The 20,636-nt window shown below is 40.3% G+C and overlaps 1 protein-coding gene across 3 annotated transcripts in view; it reads left to right on the top strand.

Annotated features, from left to right (window-relative positions):
- The window catches only part of gabbr2 (gamma-aminobutyric acid (GABA) B receptor, 2), a 1,071,742-nt gene that overhangs the window by 751,193 nt on the left and 299,913 nt on the right, over nucleotides 1–20,636 (top strand). For all 3 annotated transcript variants that reach the window (XM_063043845.1, XM_063043844.1, XM_063043846.1), the window contains 2 exons: nucleotides 343–531; nucleotides 9,810–10,040. In XM_063043845.1, the coding sequence (XP_062899915.1) occupies nucleotides 343–531; nucleotides 9,810–10,040 (420 nt within the window). The remainder of the gene's footprint in view (nucleotides 1–342; nucleotides 532–9,809; nucleotides 10,041–20,636) is intronic.

Raw genomic sequence — 20,636 nt, 5'->3', positions numbered from 1 at the left:
AATCGCTCACTTGTGCCCATACATGAAGGAGCATTCTCTGTACTTGACCTGTATGTTATTTTTCAATTCACAATTTATCTTTTACTTAAAAACTGTAATGCAATTTGCTTCCAAACCTTTGCATGGGACATTCTATTTCTTCTCTTAAAGAAACAATTCCAAGCATTTGCCAACAAATATTAATGCTGAAAATTGAAAGAGGTGGAAACAGGTTTCTCCAATTTATCTTGCCAGAACATTACATAATTTGAGCAACTAATAAAGGTATTTCATGATTCTCTCTATTGAAATTTTTATGTCATATTTATGCTATGAATTGTATCCATTGTTGTTTATTTTTAGGCCTTTAATGAAAATATGTTTGGAATTAAATACCAATGGATAATTCCAGGCTGGTACCAGACAAACTGGTGGAAAATAGCTTCATCAATTAACTGTACTGTGAAAAATCTGCTCGCTGCCATGGAAGGATATGTATCAGTAGACTTTGAGCCACTAAGTACAAAAGCTATCAAGACAATATCTGGGCAGGTGAATATCCGTATTTTCATTAAATAATTCTAATTTCACACAGACATGATGAGAAATAAATCATGTGCCATGAAAACTAAATCTCTCCTGGAGGAGCAGCAACTGTTCCAAGGAGTTGTAGCGTCATAGAATAATAGAACACTACAGAAACAGGCCTTTCAGCCCATCTAGTCCATGCCAAGCATTCATCTGCCTCGTTCCACACACCTGCACCCGGAGCACAGCCTTTCATACTTCCCTATTCATGTACCAATCCAAATTCCTCTTGGATGTTGAAATCAAGACCACATCTACAAGTTGTGTTGGCAACAAGTGAAGAAGTGCCCCTCATGTTCTCCTTAAACAGTTCACCTTTCATCCTTAACCCACGGCACCTAGTCTCACCCACCCTCAGTGGAAAAAGCCTACATGCACTTACCCTATCTATACCCTGGTAAACTTCCATCAAACCTCCCCTCAATTTTCTGTGTTCCAAGGAATCAAGACCTAACTTATTCAATCTTTCCTTATAAATCAGGTCCTCAAGTCCAGGTAACATTCCTGCAGTTTTCTCTGCCCTCTTATTTATATCTTTCCTGCGGGTAAAACTGTACGCAATACTCCAAATTAGACCTCACCAATGTCTCATAAAATGTCAACATAACATCTTAATTCTCGCACTCAGTACATTGATTTCTGAAGGCTAATGTGCCAGAAACTTTGTTTGCAATTCTATCTACCTCTGACACCACTTTCAAGAAATTAGAGATCTGTATTCCCTGTTCCCTCTGTTCTACTGTACTCCTCAGTGCCTACCACTCACCATGTAAGACCTACCCTGGTTGGTCCTCCCAAAGTTCAACTCCTCACACTCATCTGCATTAAATTCCATCTGCCATTTTTCAGCTATTTTTCTAGCTGGTGCAGGTTCCACTGCAAATGTTGATAGTTTTCCTCACTGTCCACTACAGCCACAATCTTGGTGTCATCTGCAAATTTGCAGATCAAGTTTAGACCATAAGATACAGGAACAGAGTTAGGCCATCAAGTGTGCTCCGCCATTTCATCATGGCTGATCCAATTTTCCTCTCAGCCCCAGTCTCCTGCTTTCTCTCCGTATCCCTTCATGCCCTGACCAATCAAGAATCTATCAACCTCTGTCTTAAAGACATAGCCTCCATAGCTGCCCGTGGCAAAGAATTATCACACTTTGGTTAAAGAAATTCCTCTTCACCTCTGTTCTAAAAGGATGCCCCTCTATTTTGAGGCTGGGTACTCTGGTTATAGACTCTCCCGCCAAAGGAAACATCCTCTCCACATCCGCTCTGTCAAGGCCATTCAACATTCGATAGATTTCAATTAGGTCACCCCTCGTTCTTCTGAACTCCAATGGGTACAGGCCCAGAGCCATTAAACACTCTTCATATGATAAGCCACTCAATCCTGGAATCATTTCTATGAACCTCCACTGAACCCTCTCCAGTTTCAGCACTTCCTTTCTAAAATAAGCGGCCCAAAACTGCTCTCAATACTCCAACTGAGGACTCATCAGTGTTTTATAAAGTCTCAGCATTAAATCCTTTCTTTTATATTCTACTCCTCTTGAAATGAATGCTAACATTGCATTTCCTTTCCTCACCGCAGACTCAAACTGCAAATTAACCTTTAGAGAATCCTGCACAAGGACTCCCAATTCCCTTTGCACCTCAGTTTTTTTTTGTATTTTCTCTCCATTTAGAAAATAGTCAACCCTTTCATTTCCTCTACCAAAGTGCATGACCATACACTTCCTGACACTGTATTCCATCTGCCATTCTTTGCCCATTCTCTCAATCTGTCTAAGTCCTTCTGTAGTCTCTCTACTCCCTCAAAACGACCTGCCCTTTCACTTATCTTCATATCATCTGAAAACTTGGCAACAAAGCCATCAATTTAATCACCCAAATCATTGGCATATAACAGAAAAAGAATCGGTCCCAACAGACACCACTATGGAACACCACTAGTCACCGGCAGCCAACCAGAGAAGGCTACCTTTATTCTGACTCTTTGCCTCCTGCTAACCAGCCACTGTTTTATCCATGCTGGAATATTTCCTGTAATACCATGGATTCTTAGCTTGTTAAACAGCCTCATGTGTGGCACCTTGTCAAAGGCCTTCTGAAAATTCATGTACAGAACAACCGATTCTCTTTGTCTATCCTGCTTGTTCTTTCTTTAAAGAATTCCAACAGGTTTGTCAGAAAAACTTTTCCCTTGAGGAAACCATGCTGACTGTGGTCTATTTTATCATGCGCTTTTAAGTACCCTGAAACTTCGTCCTTAATAATCAACCCCAACATCTTCCCAACCTCTGAGGTCAAACTAATTGGCCTGAGGTTCCCTTTCTTCTGCCTCTCTCCCTTGAAGTGTGGAGTGACGTTTGCAATTTTCTAGTCTTCCAGAACCCTTCCAGAATCTAGTAATTCTTGAGAGATCATTACTAATGTCTCTACAATCTTTTCAGCTACCTCTTTCAGAACCCTGAGCTGTACACCATTTTATCCAGGTGGCTTATCTACCTTCAGACCTTTCACTTTCCCAAGAACCTTCTCTCTAATAATGGTAACTTCACACACTTCATGACCCCTGACATGTAGAACTTCCACCATACTACTAGTGTCTTCCACAGTGAAGACTGATACAAAATACTTATTCAGTTCACCCTCCATTTTCTTGTCCCCCATTACCTCTTCTCCAGCATTGTTTTCCAGCAGTCCAATATCCACTCTCACTTCTCTTTTACTCTTTATGTATCAGAAGAAACTTTTGGTATCCTCTTTAACAAAATTGGCTACCTTACATTTGTATTCCATTATTACCTTAATGACTTTTTTAATTTGCCTTCTATTGCTTTTTAAAAGCTTCCCAAACCTCAAACTTCCCACATATTATATGCCCTCTCTTTGGCTTTTATGTTGGCTTTGACTTCTCTTGTTAGCCGTGGTTATGCCATCTTGCCTTTAGAATGCTTCTTCCAGAAATTCCAGCCATTGCTGCTCTGCCATCATCCAGCCAGTGTTCTTTTCCAACATGTGGTAATGTCCTTTACCACACTATCACCCAGATTGTTGATATATATCGACGCGACCCGCCAATCGATCCCTGCGGGATGCGTCCACCAACCTCAAAGAGCTGACAACAACACACTGAATCAATGGAAACTTGGAAAGATGCACTATTTACCGAGGAAGCGTGGAAAAAGAGCTGGGCTGCTGGTCAGATTGAAGCTGAGGGGCTTCAGGGTCCCTATGCCCACCATTCTACTAGCTAATGTGCAAACCATAGAGAACAAGGTGGATGATCTTAAAGGGAGACTCACCTACTGCAGGGAGATTCAGAACTGTTGTTTATTCTGTTTCACCGAGACCTGGCTCTCCCCTGCCACTCCCGACTGTGCCATCCGACCGGAGGGATCTTTGATCCATCGGATGTACCGCACGGTGTCTACGGGCAAGATGAGGGGAGGTGGTGTCTGCCTACTGATCAACACTGCGTGGTGCTCGGACACAGTGGCACTAACAAGCTCCTGCAGCCCGGACCTGGAACACCTGTCGGTGAAGTGTCATCCCTACTATCTGCCACAGGAATTCACCTCGGTCATACTGACAGCGGTCTACATTCCCCCCCAGGCGGACGTGGAGTGTGCTCTGAACATACTGTATGCCAACATCAGTGAACTTGAGACCAGGTATCCGGAGGCTTTGCTCATTACAGCCCGGGACTTTAACCAGGCCAACCTCAGAAAGGTGCTGCCAAAGTTATACCAACATGTCTCCTGCCCCACTAGAGGCCCGAATATACTTGACCACTGCTACACAGCAGTCAAGGATGCCTACCGTTCTGTCCCACGACCTCACTTCGGAAAATTGAACCATCAGGCCGTACTCCTCCTCCCGGCTTACAAACAGAAACTGAAGCGGGAGGTCACAGTGCTGAAAGTAGTGTCACATTGGACAGAGGAAACGGATGAGGTCCTCTGTGACTGCTTTCAATTGGTGGACTAGTTAGTATTCAAGGATTCGGCAGCTAACCTCGATGAGTATTCCTCAGCTGTCACGGACTTTATTTGGAAATGCACAGAGGACTGTGTGTCTCGCAAAACGATCTGGATATTCCCTAACCAGAAGCCTTGGATGAATTATGAGGTCAAGTCCCTTTTAAAGGCGAGAGCTGCAGCTTTTAGGTCCGGGGATACCAGTCACTACATGGAATCCAGGCGTGAACTCCGGAAAGCCATTAAGGCGCCAAGAGGCAATATTGAGCCAAGTTGGAAGCCCAGGCTAACCAAAGGGATGCCAGTAGACTATGGCAGGGTCTAAATGAGATCACTGGGCGCAAAGAAAAGGCTGGGAATATCAATAACTGTGGCGCTTCTCTTCCTGATGAACTTAACGTGTTCTACGCAAAGTTCGAACAGAAGAGGAGCGTCCCACTCCCTCCGGATGAACCGGACCTGGTGGCATCGAGATTCATCGTCACCGAGGAGGACGTTAGAAGGGCCTTCCTGAAGATAAATCCAAGGAAGGCGACGGGCCCAGATGGCGTCCCAGGACGGGTTCTCCAGGCCTGTGCAAGCCAGCTAGCTGGAGTGTTTGCTGACATCTTCAACTGCTCCTTGCTTCAGTCTAAGATCCCCTCATGTTTTAAGAAGGCAACGATAATCCCAGTGCGGAAGAAGAGCAAGGTGGCATGCCTGAATGACTATTGACCTGTGGCTCTGACATCAATTGCTATGAAGTGCTATGAGAGATTGGTTATGGCACACATCAACCACAGCCTACCGGTCAACCTCGACGCTTTGCAATTCGCCTACCAGAGCAACAGGTCAACAGCAGATGCCATCTCTCTGGCCCAACATTCCTCCTTAGAACACCCGGAGAATAAAGATGCATACATAAGGCTCCTTTTCATTGACTACTGCTCTGCCTTTCATACCATCATTTCAAATAAACTGATTCAAAAGCTCCGGAACCTGGGCCTTAGCACTCAGATCTGCAGCTGGATCTTCAACTTCCTCACAGACAGGACCTAAGCTGTAAAAATAAGGGACGAGCTCTCCTCTACAATCACTCTGAGCACCGGTGCCCCACAAGGCTGTGCACTCAGCCCCCTGCTGTACTCACTGTACACCCATGATTGTGTAGCCAAGTTTCCATCAAACTCAATACATAAGTTTGCTGATGACACAACAATTGTAGGCCGTATCTCGGATAATGATGAGTTTGAGTGTAGAGAGGAAATTAAGAAACTGGTGGCATGGTGCGAAGACAATAACCTATCCCTCAACGTCAGCAAGACGAAGGAATTGGTTGTTGACTTCAGAAGGAGTAGCGGACCACACGACCCAATTTACATCGGTGGTGCACAAATGGAACAGATCAAAAGCTTTAAGTTCCTCAGGGTCAGTATCACAAATGACCTGACTTGGTCCAATCAAGCAGAGTTCACTGCCAAGAAGGCCCACCAGCGCCTTTACTTTATGAGAAAACTAAAGAAGTTTGGCCTGTCCCCTAAAACCCTCACTAATTTTTATAGATACACCGTAAAAAACATTCTTCTAGGGTGCGTCACAACCTGGTATGGAAGTTGTCCTGTCCAAGACCGAAAGAAGCTGCGGAAGATTGTGAACACGGCGCAGCACATCACACAAACCAATCTTCCATCCTTGGACTCACTTTACACCACACGCTGTCGGAGCAGTGCTGCCAGGATAATCAAGGACACGACCCACTCAGGCAACACACTTTTCGTCCCTCTTCCCTCCGGGAGAAGGCTCAGGAGCTTGAAGACTCGTACGGCCAGATTTGGGAACAGCTTCTTTCCAACTGTGAAAAGACTGCTGAACGGATCCTGAGCTGGATCTGGGCCGTACCCTCCAAATATCCGGACCTGCCTCTCGGTTTTGTTTGCACTACCTTACTTTCCATTTTTCTATTTTCTATTTATGATTTATAATTTAAATTTTTAATATTTACTAAGTTTTACTATTTTTAATATTTGTAATCCAGGGAGCGGGAAGTGCAAAATCAAATATCGCTGTGATGATTGTACGTTCTAGTATCAATTGTTTGGCAACAATAAAGTGTAACTAACAATCAACAGACCCAGAACTGATCCCTGCAGCATTCCGTTAGTCACAGCTCTCCAGTCAGAGAGGCAACCACCTACTACTACTCTCTGGCTTCTCCCACAGAACCAATGTCTAAACCAATTTACTACCTCATAATGTATGACAAATAATAAACCTTCTTAGCAAACCTCCCATGTGGGGTCTTGTGAAAGCCTTTGCTGAAGTCCATGCAGACAACATCTAGTGCCTTGCCTTCATTAGCTTTCCTGGTAACTTCCTCAAAAAACTCTATAAATTTGGATATACATGACCTACATGCACACAGCCAAGGCCATGTTGACTACCCTTGATCAGTCCCTGTGTATCTAAATATCTGATCCCTTGGAATACCTTCCAATAGCTTCCCATTACTGATGTCAGGCTCACCAGCCTATAATTTCCAGGCTTATTCTTAGAGCCTTTCTTAAACAACAGAACAATTTTAGTTGTCCTCCAATTCTCTGGCATTTCACTCATGACTAAGGATGTTTTAAATATCCCTGCAAGGACCCTGAAATTCCCACAGAGTCTGAGGGAACACCATGTCAGGTCCTGGGGATATATCCACCTTAATTTGCCTCAATACAGAAATCACCTCCTTCTCTGTAATCTCTATATGTTCCATGACCTCACTGCTGCTTTGCCTCACTTCTATCGGCTCTGTGTTCATCTCTTGAGGAAATACAGATGTAAAAAATCCATTTAAGATCTCTCTCATCTCTTTTGGGTGCAACTATAGATTACCACTATGATCTTTCAGAGGACCAATTTTGTCCCCTGCAGTTATTTTACTGTTAATATATCTGTAAAAGGATTCTCCTTCACCTTTTCTGCTTGAGCAACCTCATGCCTCCTTTTAGCCCCCCTGATTTCCTTTGTAAGTGTTTTCTTGCATTTCTTATACTCTTGAAGTACCTCATTTTTTCCTGTCTACTTATACCTGCTATGCACCTCCTTCATTTTCCTAACCAAGGCTTCAATATCTCTTGAAAACCAAGGTTCCCTAAATCTGTTATCCTTGCCCTTATTCTGACAAGAATATGCAAAATCTGGACTCTCAAAATTTTACTTTTGAAAGCTTCCCTCTTAACAAGTACATCTTTGCCAGAAAACAGACTGTCCCAATCCACACTTGCCAGATCCTTCCTGATACCAACAAAACTGGTGTTTCCCCAATTTAAAATCTCAACCTGAGGACTGGGCATATTTGTTTGCATATCTACTTTGAAACTAATGGCATTGTGGTCACTGGATTCAAAGTATTCCCCTACACAAACTTTTATCACCTGCCCTGTCTCATTCCCTAATGGCAGATCCAGTGTTACACGCTCTCTCATTGGGACTTCTGCGTACTGATTAAGGAAACTTCCCTGAACACATTTGACAAAGTCTATCCCATCTAGTACTTCACCACTAGATGACCTTTCCAGTCTGTCCTGTCTGAGCACTGTGTGACATTTTACCTGACTGGTAATGCAGCCTTTCCCCCCTTAATCGCTCCCGCTCTGTCGCATCTAAAACAATAGAATCCTGGGACATTGAACTGCTTGTCCTGACTCTCCTGCAACCAAGTCTCACTAAAGGATATAATGTCATTATTCCACATGCTGATCCATGCTCTAAGTTCTTCTGCCTTTCCTACAATACTCCTTGCACTAGTCTCACCATGCTCGACCTTTCAATTCCTGACTTTTTATGTAGGCTTAACAACATCTTTCTGCACAACCATTCTCCCATCCCCCTGCAACTTTAATTAAAACTCTGCGCCCCCCCCCCCCAACCCAAGCAGCACTAGCAAACCTTCCCTCTAGGAAATTAGTTCAGGTGCAAACTGTCTCTTTTGTACAGGTTCCACCTTCACTGGAGGAGAGCCCAATGATGCAAAAATCTGAATCCCTTCCTCTTGCACCATCTCCTTAACAATATGCTGAAGTGTATGATCTTCCTATTTCTGGCCTCACTGGCACATGGTATGGCTATCAATCCTGAGATCATAAGCCTTAGTACCTAACTCCCTGAACTCACTTTGCAGGAGTTCATTGCCTTTCATACCCATGTCATTGGCACTGACATGGACCACGACCTTGTCTGCTCACCCTCCCACTGAAGAAAGCTGTGGACTCGATCTGAGATGTCCCTGGCCCCGGCACCTGGGAGGCAGCATACCATCTGGAATCTCATTCTCATTCACAGCAGCTCCTTTATGTTCCTCGTAACCAATTAAACCGCCATCACTACAACTCACATCTTCTCTCCCCTTTCCTTCTGAGCCACCTGACTGCTGTGCCTTTCCTCTTCTAAGTCATCCCCCCAACAGTATCCAAAGTGGTATGCCTGTTACTGAAGGGATCAGCCATAGGGTTGCTCTGCCTGTGCCCTTTCCCCTTCCTGACTGTCACCCAGTTTCCTTTGTCCTGAACCTTAATTATCTCCCTTTACGTGCTGTCTATCACACCTTCAATCTCCCAAATGATCCAGAGTTCATCCAATTCCAGATCCAACTTCCGTTAGAAGCTACAGCTGGATGCATTTCTTGCAGGTGTAGTTGTCAGGGACACTGAAGGTGTCCCTATGATCCCACATTTCATGAGAGAGCATTCTACTATCCAGTCTTGCATTGCCACTGCTCTAAATGTGCAATAAGAAAGAAAAAAAGAAGCAATAACAGAAGTATCTACCTACAAACTATACCTTTTCTCACCAAAGTCTCAACTCCCCACTCTAACACTGTCCCACTCACACAGTGACCTAACTTCTTTTTATTGGATCTAGCCAAGTACCTAAATATACAAATCTAATGTCTCCTCAGGCACTGTGGCATGCAAAAATGTGCCAAGTGCCCCTATTCTCTTCTTTTAAACTCTCTCTTTTTCTACACATTCCAACATCTCCTCGTGAACCGCGACACACAAAACTTACCGACTGCCCGCATTTGCTTCTTTTAAACTCGCTCTCCTTCTATGCAATCCAAAGTCCCCTCGGGAACTGTGGCACACAAAATGTGGTGATGTTACTCTGCTGAGAGCAAGAGATACGAGGTGAATTCACTGCAGGGGTGGGGAAGTGAACTGGGTGAAAATGGAAAAGCTGATGGATTTCTGAAGGCATTTATTGTTATTGAAAATGTTTTTCTTAAAATTCCTTGCAGACACCTCAACAATATGAGCAAGACTATAACAAAATGAGAGGCGGTGCTGAATATAGTAAATTTCATGGATTTGCATATGATGGAATCTGGGTAATTGCCACAACATTACAACGAGTGATCGATTCTTCCGAAAGCCTGGGTCATCCACAAGCCATCCCAAACTATCCTAGCAAGAACCTTAGCCAAATCTTTCTGGATTCCATGAATGAAACAAACTTCTTTGGAGTAACTGTGAGTATTGTCTTTGATTGTTGGATTCCAAACTATTAAGGTTTTCCAATTCATGTGTTATAGGAATCTGGAAGGTGACTGTGGAATGGAACTCTTTCTTTTTCAATTGAAAGGAGAAATGAACAAATTTAAATCACTATAATCACAGTACATGGTAGCATCACATATTTTGGAAAAAGAGCAAATCCTTCAATATTTGCATTCACAATCTCATATGGAGAATTATAACAAAAGAATGACAAAGTAGCTGCTTTATTGCAAAGATAAATAACAGAGGTGAATGAATAATCTATAACTAGTAAAAAAAAATAATAGGTGGGTTTAAACTACATACCTTTGGAAGAAACTTCAGAACATAGCAACTTCACCCTCTACCATTTTCTGCACTATGTACTGTGAATATGGTAAGATCAATTTGCTGTGTAGGGTCAGTGTTGGTGTAAGATGGTGCTGGACAACGAAGCTTTTTATCACTATGGGAATCAGCATCAAACTGAGGAAACAAATACTCGTTCATTATGTGCCGTGTCCTACGATATGGGCTTTCTATGACCATGATTGTTCTTGTCAGATTTTTGTACAGAAGTAGTTTGCCACTGCCTTCTCTTGGGCAGTGTCTTTACAAGATAGGTGACCCCAGCCATTATAAATACACTTCAGAGATTGTCTGCTTGCTTTCAGTGGTCGCATAACTAGGAATTGTCATAGGCACCAGCTGCTCATACGACCACCCACCCCTGCTCCCGTGGTTTCACGTGACCCTGACTGAAGTGCTACACCTTGCCCAAGGATGACCTGCAGGCTAGTGAAGAGAAGGAGTGCCTTACACCTCCTTTGGTAGAGATATTTCTCCACCCGGCCACCCAAATCAAATGCTAATTAATATAATTCATGCTATTGAATTAGTTAAAACCAGTAATAAGGTGGATGGACCATCACTTATGCTTGGGTTTCTAGATCTTAAGGTTGAAGTCATTCATTGCTTAAAAGAAAATGTCCTGAGTAAGTATCTACTTCTACCTTAAGCTGATTTCCAGGAGGTGAATTGTTATCTGGGTACCAGAGTTTCTTATGAAGTTAATAGAAATACAAAGTCATGTCATCCTACAGTAAATATTATTGGCTCATCATGTCAATTTGATTATGAAGTGTTTCAAAACTTCAATGTATCTTAGCAATGGTAAAGGATGTAGATTGACTGTATTACAATACATGCAGAAATTGTCTGGGATTTTCTCAGTTTTGTGGATGCTTTTTGACTTTGTCTGATTTTGAAATGCTATCTAGTAACAATTAGGCTAATCTAACAAACTTCAGAAGTAAGCCGAGATCTCTAACCATTTAGTAAACACATCTCTTCAATGTAATAAATATACTACAATCTTGCTTGTATCAATCTGATGCAAAATATTCAAGACTACAGCACAATAATTAACTAGCAGGATTTGAAAAAAAATTGTATTTTTGTGTTTATCTGTCCGGTGCCCAGATACTTCTTCTGTTAGCGTCATCTGCAATTTCATTCCATAGGCTTGATAATTTTCAAGCTTTCTCGAAAGTCGCTTCATACATAGTTTTATCCTTACATTTCAAATATCGATTGATATTTTTTGTCGTGTCCTTGAAATGACAAATTGCAAACATTAAATTTTGCTGGATTGTAGCAAACTGACATGTAATTTCAGTGTTTTCTCAGGGGAAACACATTGCTAAAGCCAGGGATCAATGCAGTCAATGGTGCACAGATCTGTTGATTGCTATGGACCAGACACAATGAAACAATTATAGCAGGGTCATTTTTACAGAACACATTAGCATCAGTGCTGCCAGGGTAATAATCCTCAGCATAAAATCTTCTCTACAAGTAGAAACTGTCAGTCAAAGTCTAGAAAAATAAGAAATGAAACCACAGATGCTGGAAATCACAACCGGTCAGATGAGAAAGCAACAGTTAGTATTTTTGGTCAGTGATCCTTCACCAATCATCCAGCATTAACTCTGATCCTCTCCCCACATGCTGCTGAATATTTCCAGATTTTTTTTGCATTATTTCAGTTAAACTGTGGTGTTCTTTGAGCACATCTGATCCTTGCTAATTATAACCTGATTTGCAGGTGAGTGAAGTGTCAGCAAGTAGCCCACAATGGAGTACTTTAAATATGCAGCTTGGTAAAGTGTGGGGAGGGGAGGGGAGGGGAGTGGACCCACTGAGAATTAAGTCTAGAGGATCATTCAGGATCAGATTGCAAAACGTCAAGACCTTCCTTGTTTCTATTACTATTTAAGATGAAGTTAACCCTCATTGAACGTTTCATAAATGGAAATTATAGGAAAGTATTAGAAATTTTGCAAGGTTTTGTCTCAGCCCCCTTATTCCAGCCAAAGACAGTTTTTAGCCCCACTGGTGTGAACATTCGTGTGCAAAGGAAGTTCAAAAACATAATAAGTACTGGGAAATTATCTGCAAGAAGGATTTTTTGATGGACTTGGTAGGATCCTCCAGCTCATTCAGATTCAAGCGTTGCATTTGGCTCAGTTTCAAACCCCTTTCTACTTTGGCCCACATCACTCAGTGACCTACAAACATGTGCATCAACCCTGCTATTTCTTCATTGGGGTTAATATGAAGGCTATTAGGTAAAAAAAAACAATGAAATGCCAAAGACAGTAATGTGCAAATATTTCCTTTACTAATAAACCCTCTTGATGTTTATATGGCAAATGATTACCTGGTAACATAACCTGTGGAAGAAATTTCCAAATAAAATAGATAAGAATCTTCCCTATCAGCAAACCTACATTCTCCTCAAAAGAATTACCCTTTGTTAAGGCATGGCTTCCCTTTTCCTGTATCGTGGCCTTCAACTGGCCCAAAAAAGAAGGCCTCTTGCATGCTTTTTTGAACAACTTGTTCAAAACTAAAATTAAAATGTGTGGATATACTACAAACGTTTGTACTTTCTAATAACTGGTTACGGTTAGCTGTAGCAGGATCTCTGAGGGTAGTTAAACTTTCCTCTGTATGTTCTTGAAAATGTGAGCCAGTAAAAACATAGAAAGAAGAATAGTGTTTCTCCTGAACAGACCAAGATTGTGAAAGGACTAATAGAGAAGCTTAAATTAGCCAAATTTGATGCCAAACCTGATACAATGTAAAGGAAAGAAAGAGAGAGAGAAAGGTTAGATTCAGTTCAAAAGGTAAATTGGAGTATTTAAACTGAAAATTTATTTAGTTTTTAAGTCTAAGGCAATTAAAACTTGGAGAAACAAGATTCTTCAATTAAAATAACACACACAAAATGCTGAAGGAACTCAGTATGTTAGGTAGCATCTACGGAAATGATTAAACAGTTGATGTTTTGGGCTGAGACCTTTCTTCAAGACCTTTCTTCAGGACAGAGTCCTGAAGAATAATCTCAACCCGAAACATTGACTGTTTATTCATTTCCATAGCTGCTGCCTGACCTGCTGAATTCCTCCAGCATTTTGTGTGTTACTCTGGATTTCCAGCATCTGCAGACTTTCTTGCGTTTATATTCTTCAATTAAAATAGGTTTTTTTTAGGGCAAGTGAGATGAACTGGCAGTAATGAATATATTGTCACTGTTAACATTTAATCCATATATCCTGTTCAAATAAAAGTTGGTGATGAAATGTACTGCAATGTGGCATTTTTCCAGCATTAATGGTGGACTGGTGCAACTTTGGAATATGTAAGTATATTGCACATCTGCCCCATTGCTTAACTTTATTGTGTATATGAGCAAAATAAACCATTATTGATGTTTTGTTTGCAAATAATGGCCATTTAGCTTTCCTGCAAATCGTGAAACAGTGCTTATCGAGTGCAGATAATGAACGAGTGCATCAAAGTTGGTTGCTCGCTTCACATCAGTGAGTTTATTTGAACACACTGAGGTGAGTGACAGAGGTCCTCGTATCTTGTTTCAGACCTTTTATTTTATTCTGCATTGTATTGCATTATGTTTTGCTATTTTCAATTTGACAAAAGATACATATTGTTTTAATGCTGAGCAAAATTTACCCAGCATGCTGAGTAAGTCAAAATTATCTAAAGACTTGGAAAGCCTCACAGCATCTTTTAAATCCATTATGCCAAGGCATCTGTGACCTAAGCTAATTATTGCTTCAATAGTTATTGAAGATCCTTTTTCTATTATTCTTTTGGACACTTTAAAATAGAACAAAGTTAATTCTAATATTTGATTTCTCCCTCAGCAGTTTGAGCTTTACTTTGATGTCTGAACTGAAGATCGACATTTTGACAGCACTGTATTACCTCAAAAATGTACTGAACTAGCAGCCTATTAAGTGCAGTCTTCACACGCAGAAGCAGCAATATCTCAATATTGTTAACATAACCAATTGTGCATATGAAAGGTGATGGATATATGGTGTTTCTCAATAATAGATTGGAATGGATTAGTTTATTATTGTCAAATGTACTGAGGTACAGTGGAAAAACTTGTTTTGCCTATCATCCATGCAGATCAATTCATTATAAGAATGCATTGAGGTGGTACAAGATGAAGCAATAACAGAATACAGAATAAAGTGTTGCATTACTGAAAAAGTGCATTGCAAGTTGACAGTAAGATGCAAGGTCACAATGAGGTAGATTGTGAGATCAAGAGTCTATCATATGGTTGGTTTCAAGTGGTGTTTGTGGCAAGGACTGAGCGTAAAGATTTCTGGATATTGAAGAAGCAGGCACTGAAGCTGCATTGCTATATTTTTAGGTATGCTGAAACATGATTTCTGAGTATTTCAGTGGTATTTCTAAATTATTTTCAGGAAAATCATGATCTTGGCATTCAAAGTTAACAACTGAACTCTGTCAAATTCTTGACTGTAATAATTCAGCGTTTCACTTCCGCACACTGTGTCATTGATGAGATGCGATATCGTGCAGCTGCAGTCTCAGAACTCAGCCCTAGAAGGACAACGCAAAATACAAGCAGCGCTCTTCCATCTACTGGAGACTGATGCTGCCAGATTTGTGGCTGGAACAATGAATTAATTTTGGGTTAGAAACTGAACAGACTGATGGACAGCTTGAAGGGATTCAAGAATCTCCGGATTCAGATTCATTGATATATCACACGTACATCAAAACATACGGTGAAATCTGTTGTTTGCACTAAGGATGTGCTGGGAGCAGCCCACAAATGTCGCCACCAGCTCTGCATGCTGACAGTGTTCAGTAGAACAACAATAAAATGAAATAGTAGCAAAATAAGCCCCTTTCCCAAACACACACACACACACACACACTTCCAACCCCATGGATATTAGCTATTTTAACACTATTATTCATGGAAGAGAATAGCAATGGGTTCCAACAGATTAGCGTTGTTCTATACTGAAAGACATTGTTCCATTGTTCTCTGGAGCGAGATATTTTAAGATCACTTAAAGGATGAATATTAATAAAACTTAGAAAATTTCAGCTGATGGATTCATTGATAAAACAGCAGGCAATTAATACAAAGCTGCTTTGTTTTACAAGTGCTGAGAACTGATTGATAAAATGCCTTTGCCCTGAAACTTTTTTCTAACTGTTTTCTAATTACAAGTAGAGAAATGAGTCATTTGGTCAACCTAAGTACACTATCCACACTTCTTGCACTTGAGAAATGTGTTGAGAAATATGAAATAAACAATAAAGTTTGTTTAATATCACTTTTTCCTCTGATACTTTGGAGTGAGTAATATTGGATTTCAAGAAGAAAAAAAAATTAGAAATGATCGATGGAGCCTCTAATTTAATATAATGTTACTTCCCCAGGTGATTGGGGATTCTCAGAGATGGAGGGTCGATTTCAAATGCAATGCTCCTGGCAGCTTTAGGGAAAGCCCATCAGTAAATGATGGTTTGTGCATGTACTCATCTGCTTCTCATGGTTCAGAGATGAGTTCAATCTACAGGAAGGAATTCAATAATTTATCAATTCCCTTCTCCAAATATAGCCCAGAACATAATAGGATCCATTCTTTAATCCATTTGCTGTGGATGTCTTTTCTGAGGGTGCACTCTGAGCTGCAATTTTGACTATTGATTTTCGAATTAATGTGCAACAACTAAAAGGACAATGTACACAGAAGGATATGTACTTCACTGATGCGGCAAGCAAATATTAATGTTTTAATGTTTCACATGATCTGCAACAGCCAGTATTGTCTCAAATGGGGGATTTGTTCTGGTGTTACACTTGATTTTGGATACAGCAATGAGAGAAATAAGGGGATGCATAATAACTTTATAGCACTAACTTATTCAAGGAATATAAGCAATACTTAGCTGAAGAAACGGCCATGGACCCCGAATCTACTGTATAGCACCTTCGTTCACTCTTCTGTCCCCAACACCACTCAGGATATGAAACCCTTCCATACGTGTGGAGTGGTTGTATTTGCCTCCATCTATACTTCTTCTAGGAGAAAGCAATACCTCCCCCCTTGTACAAACAAGTTCTCCCTCCCCACAGGTTGCCACCACAGCTGTGACCCGGCTGTGTTCGGCAAAACAAGGGAGTTCTGTGATCTGTGTAAATTTAGCATAGCATGTCTAGCTAGGTTCTGCAATTCATGTTTTTGAAATGTTCCAGTGAGCTCAGCTACCCTTCACTTAAGTCACATAGCAGCTGCTCAGGATGTAGTCATGTTCCACAATCTGTGCTTCAAAATGAGCTCAACTAATTCTCACTCAAGTCATGTAGCATCTAGTCATAATGTTCTCCCATTGTCCGGCTTTACATTTCAGCTTATAAAAGCCGGTAATTTATCACTATTATGTACCACTGGATAACAGATATCTGAACTGCAGTGATGGCTTTTGAACAGATGCCATTAACTTTATGGCAAAGCTAGCAAATATTTAAGAAAAGTGAGGCTTTTTTTCTTTAGTGCTGAGAACTGATTGATAAAATTGTCTCCAACTTATACTTATTTCTGATCATAATGTGTTACGTGGACAATACAAGAATGAGCCATTCCATACCTCACCTTGGTTAATTATCCACACATCCTCTCTCTCTTAATGAAGTTTAATGTTGGGAAATGTGAAGTTGAATACTTTGGCAGGAAAACTTCAGAAAAGAAGCATTTTATGTAATTGGTGAGCCACTGCAAATCTGATGTGCAGAGAAATGTGGGTGTCCTTAATTTCCAAAAAGTGAATGGACAGCAAATAAATAGGGAATGTGTCATAATATTGTTGTTTATTGGAGAATTTACACCTTACTTATACAGCGCTCTAGAAAGATTCCATCAATAATGGTTTCCACACTAAAGGAAATAGGTAAATACATTGGAAACAGTTCAGAAGAGGTATACTTGACTGATGCCTGGAATGGGCAAAATTGTCTAATAAAGAAAGCATTGATTGACTAAGCTAGTATCCACTGGAATTTAGAAGTATGAGAGAAAAGATCTTCGGAAATTTTGTAGAGTGCAAAAAAGAAACTGTTTTCACTTCTAGATCTTATGGCCATTGTTAAAAATAAGAGGTCACCCATTTTTTAACATAACACAGTGGTACATAATAGTAATAAATTACCATCTGCTTATAGAATTAAATTTAAAGCCGGACAATGGGAGAACATCACCTGTTTAATACAGAACTCTTCAGAACTCTCTTCCTCTAAAAGGCAGTAGAAGCAATGTAAGTAGAGATAGCTCTGTTCTTAATAAGCCACAGGGTAAAAGATTACGGGGAAGGAGTGGGGAATGGTGAGACAGGAATGAAAAGATGAGGCCACAATCAGATCACCTGAAATGTTATTAACGTGTGAATTTTGCTGAGGAGCTGTGTGGCCTACTCCTTTTCCCAAGTTTAATGTTTGCATATTCTCTGCTTTCACCTGGTTATCCAGCAACCCTCAAAATGCATCCATGATTTCTCCATTATTTGTTCCTCTGTCAAAAAGTTCCAAATTCTCCTTGCTGTCAAGGCAGTGACTTTCCTCTTGAGTTTGCATTTATGAGTGATTGTCGCATATTTTTGTCCTTTAACTCTGATTCCTTATCATAGGAGGAACCTGTGCTCTGCATCAACCAAACCAAATCCTTCATGAACTTGAAGGCCATCCTCCATTTTCTCTTTTCTAGAGAAAATCCCAGCTATTCAACCCTTCACACAAGGCATAATCTCTCATTTGTAATAGCCCCTGACAGTACCTGCACTCACTTCAAAAGGTTGATGTATTTCTTCATGTAGTAAACCTTAAGTGTATATCATATACCTAATTATTATTAGCATTTTAACAACTGAAGCAAAGACAAAGAGGATGGAGATGTAGAAGATGATAGAAATCTCTTAATCAGGTTTGTGTGTGACCAATGAGAAGAACAGCACAGACTGGTAGTTTGGGCAAGTACTTTGAAATGTATCAAGAAACAAATTTTGTATATGTTATAAAAACAGAAAATGCTATAAGCTATCAACATATTGCATTTGTGAAGGGATCAACAATATTAACATTTCTGATCTTCATCAACCTGAAATAGAAAAGAGAAAAAGTAAACTCCTGGAGAAGCTTTGATTAGTAAGAGGGAAGCAGAATAAGTTTATTGAAGACAAATGGAATGTGACAAACCTAAATGAAGTTTGATACATAAATGGATTTGATGAAGTAAGTAATAGTTTTTCACATAGTAGCTTGGGAATTAAATAGATACATAAGTGGCTGCAAATCTAGACCAACAAATGCTGGAGGAACTCAATGGGTCAGGTAGCATCTATGGAGGGAAATGAACAGTCGATGTTTCAGGCCAAGACCCTCCATCAGGACTTGAATAAAAGGGTAGTGGGAGTGGAATAAAGGGGATGATATGAAAAGCCAGATGGTAAGTGGAAGAGGTGAAAATCTGAACAAGATGAGATCTAAAAAGAGAGGACAGGAGATGAAAGAGTAAAGGGAACATTGTGAAGAATTAAAGGGAGGAAGATGAAGGTGATGGATGGGTTGTGATGGCAGAGGAGGGAAAAGAGAAAGGAAAAAGCAGCCAAAGGGATAAAAGTAAATGGGAAGGGGAATTAAATAAATGGTCCTAACTTGGATTGAATCAGAATCAGGTTTATTATCACCAGCATGTGACATGAAATTTCTTAACTTAGTAGTAGCAGTTCAATGCAATACATAATATAGAAGAAAAAAAATTAATAATTAATAAATCTTATTCAGTATACATTATACAGTATATATTTGTTGAATAGATTAAAAATCATGCAAAAAACCAGAATTGCTATATATTTTTAAAAAGTGAGGTAGTGTCCAAGGGTTCAATGTCCATTTAGGAATCGGATGGCAGAGGGGAAGACACTTTTCCTGAATTGCTGAGTGTGTGCCTTCAGGCTTCTGTACCTCCTACCTGATGGTAAAAGTGAGAAAAGGGCATGCCCTGGCTGCTGGAGATCCTTAATAATGGACTTTGCCTTTCAGAGACACTGCTCCCTGAAGATGCCCTGGGTACTGAGAATAATCTTGAGGAATGAAGGCAGATTATAATAGTGAATGGCTGCTTTTCTGAATAGAAAAATGACTTCTCAACAGTTAGTATTAGGAATGTTATGTTTCTTGTTTTGTAAATAATGGGCTGGGACATTTTTGATGTTTATGGATGATTAATTAAATTTGGACAGGGCTTTGACAGTGGACCTGGTGAAGCCTCACAGAAACAGATCAAGCATAAGCATAGAAATCAGTTGTCATCTTTCCTCAATTGATGGATCAGTACGTTGAACAAGACATGATTAGCACTGAAGGCAAATTCCACATTTACAAGAGCAAGGGCACAGAATGAACTCTGAAGGAAGAACAACAATGTTTATAACCAAAAATTGCTTGGTAGCATGCTGACTGTGCTGGTCAAATTCTGAAGTAGATAGCTGCTAGATTGAGCCTATGGCAACTGGGGAATGAGTCGGCAAGATGAAAAAGCCTCCCTGATCTCATCATAGTTACCACAGATATATTGATGATAATTGACTATGGCAATGACTGTCCACGGTCCCTAGAAGATCAGAATTACTGAACATATCCCGGTGGCACTAACTCTTGATAAATAGGTCAGGTTTAGAATACATCTGATGACCATTAGACCATTAGGGCATTAGGCAGTCAACCCCAGCAAAATGCTGTTCTTCACAGATACCTATGGAAAATTCTAACAGTATCTATCAGTGAAAACACCTAATTAAAGTTGCACAGTTGCTCTTTTGGGAGGTTTCTGTGGCAGACCTTGAATTCAGAGGAGCCGTCAAGCATCTGCTCTCTTATTGCCTGCCTATATGACATTTGTAAAAATATTTTCCCTGATGTGCAATTTTTCAGAAATTATTATCATGCTAGTCAGTTATTTTTTAATAGTTCAATACATGGCGATAAAGTGAAATGTAAATGTTCTACATTATGTATTTCAATATTATGAACATATAATTTATTAAAATTTCAATGTTATTACAAGATACACATGAAATCCTCCCGGATGATGATGAAATTTGCATCATAACATTATCAAAGGTATAATTTTACATCTACTTATGAACATTTAGCAAAATTATATTCTAATTGC

The sequence above is a fragment of the Mobula hypostoma genome, chromosome 3 (assembly GCF_963921235.1).
Source record: "Mobula hypostoma chromosome 3, sMobHyp1.1, whole genome shotgun sequence".
In the NCBI taxonomy this organism is placed as follows: Eukaryota; Metazoa; Chordata; class Chondrichthyes; order Myliobatiformes; family Myliobatidae; genus Mobula; species Mobula hypostoma.
This window is presented reverse-complemented; position numbering and strand designations above follow the sequence as displayed.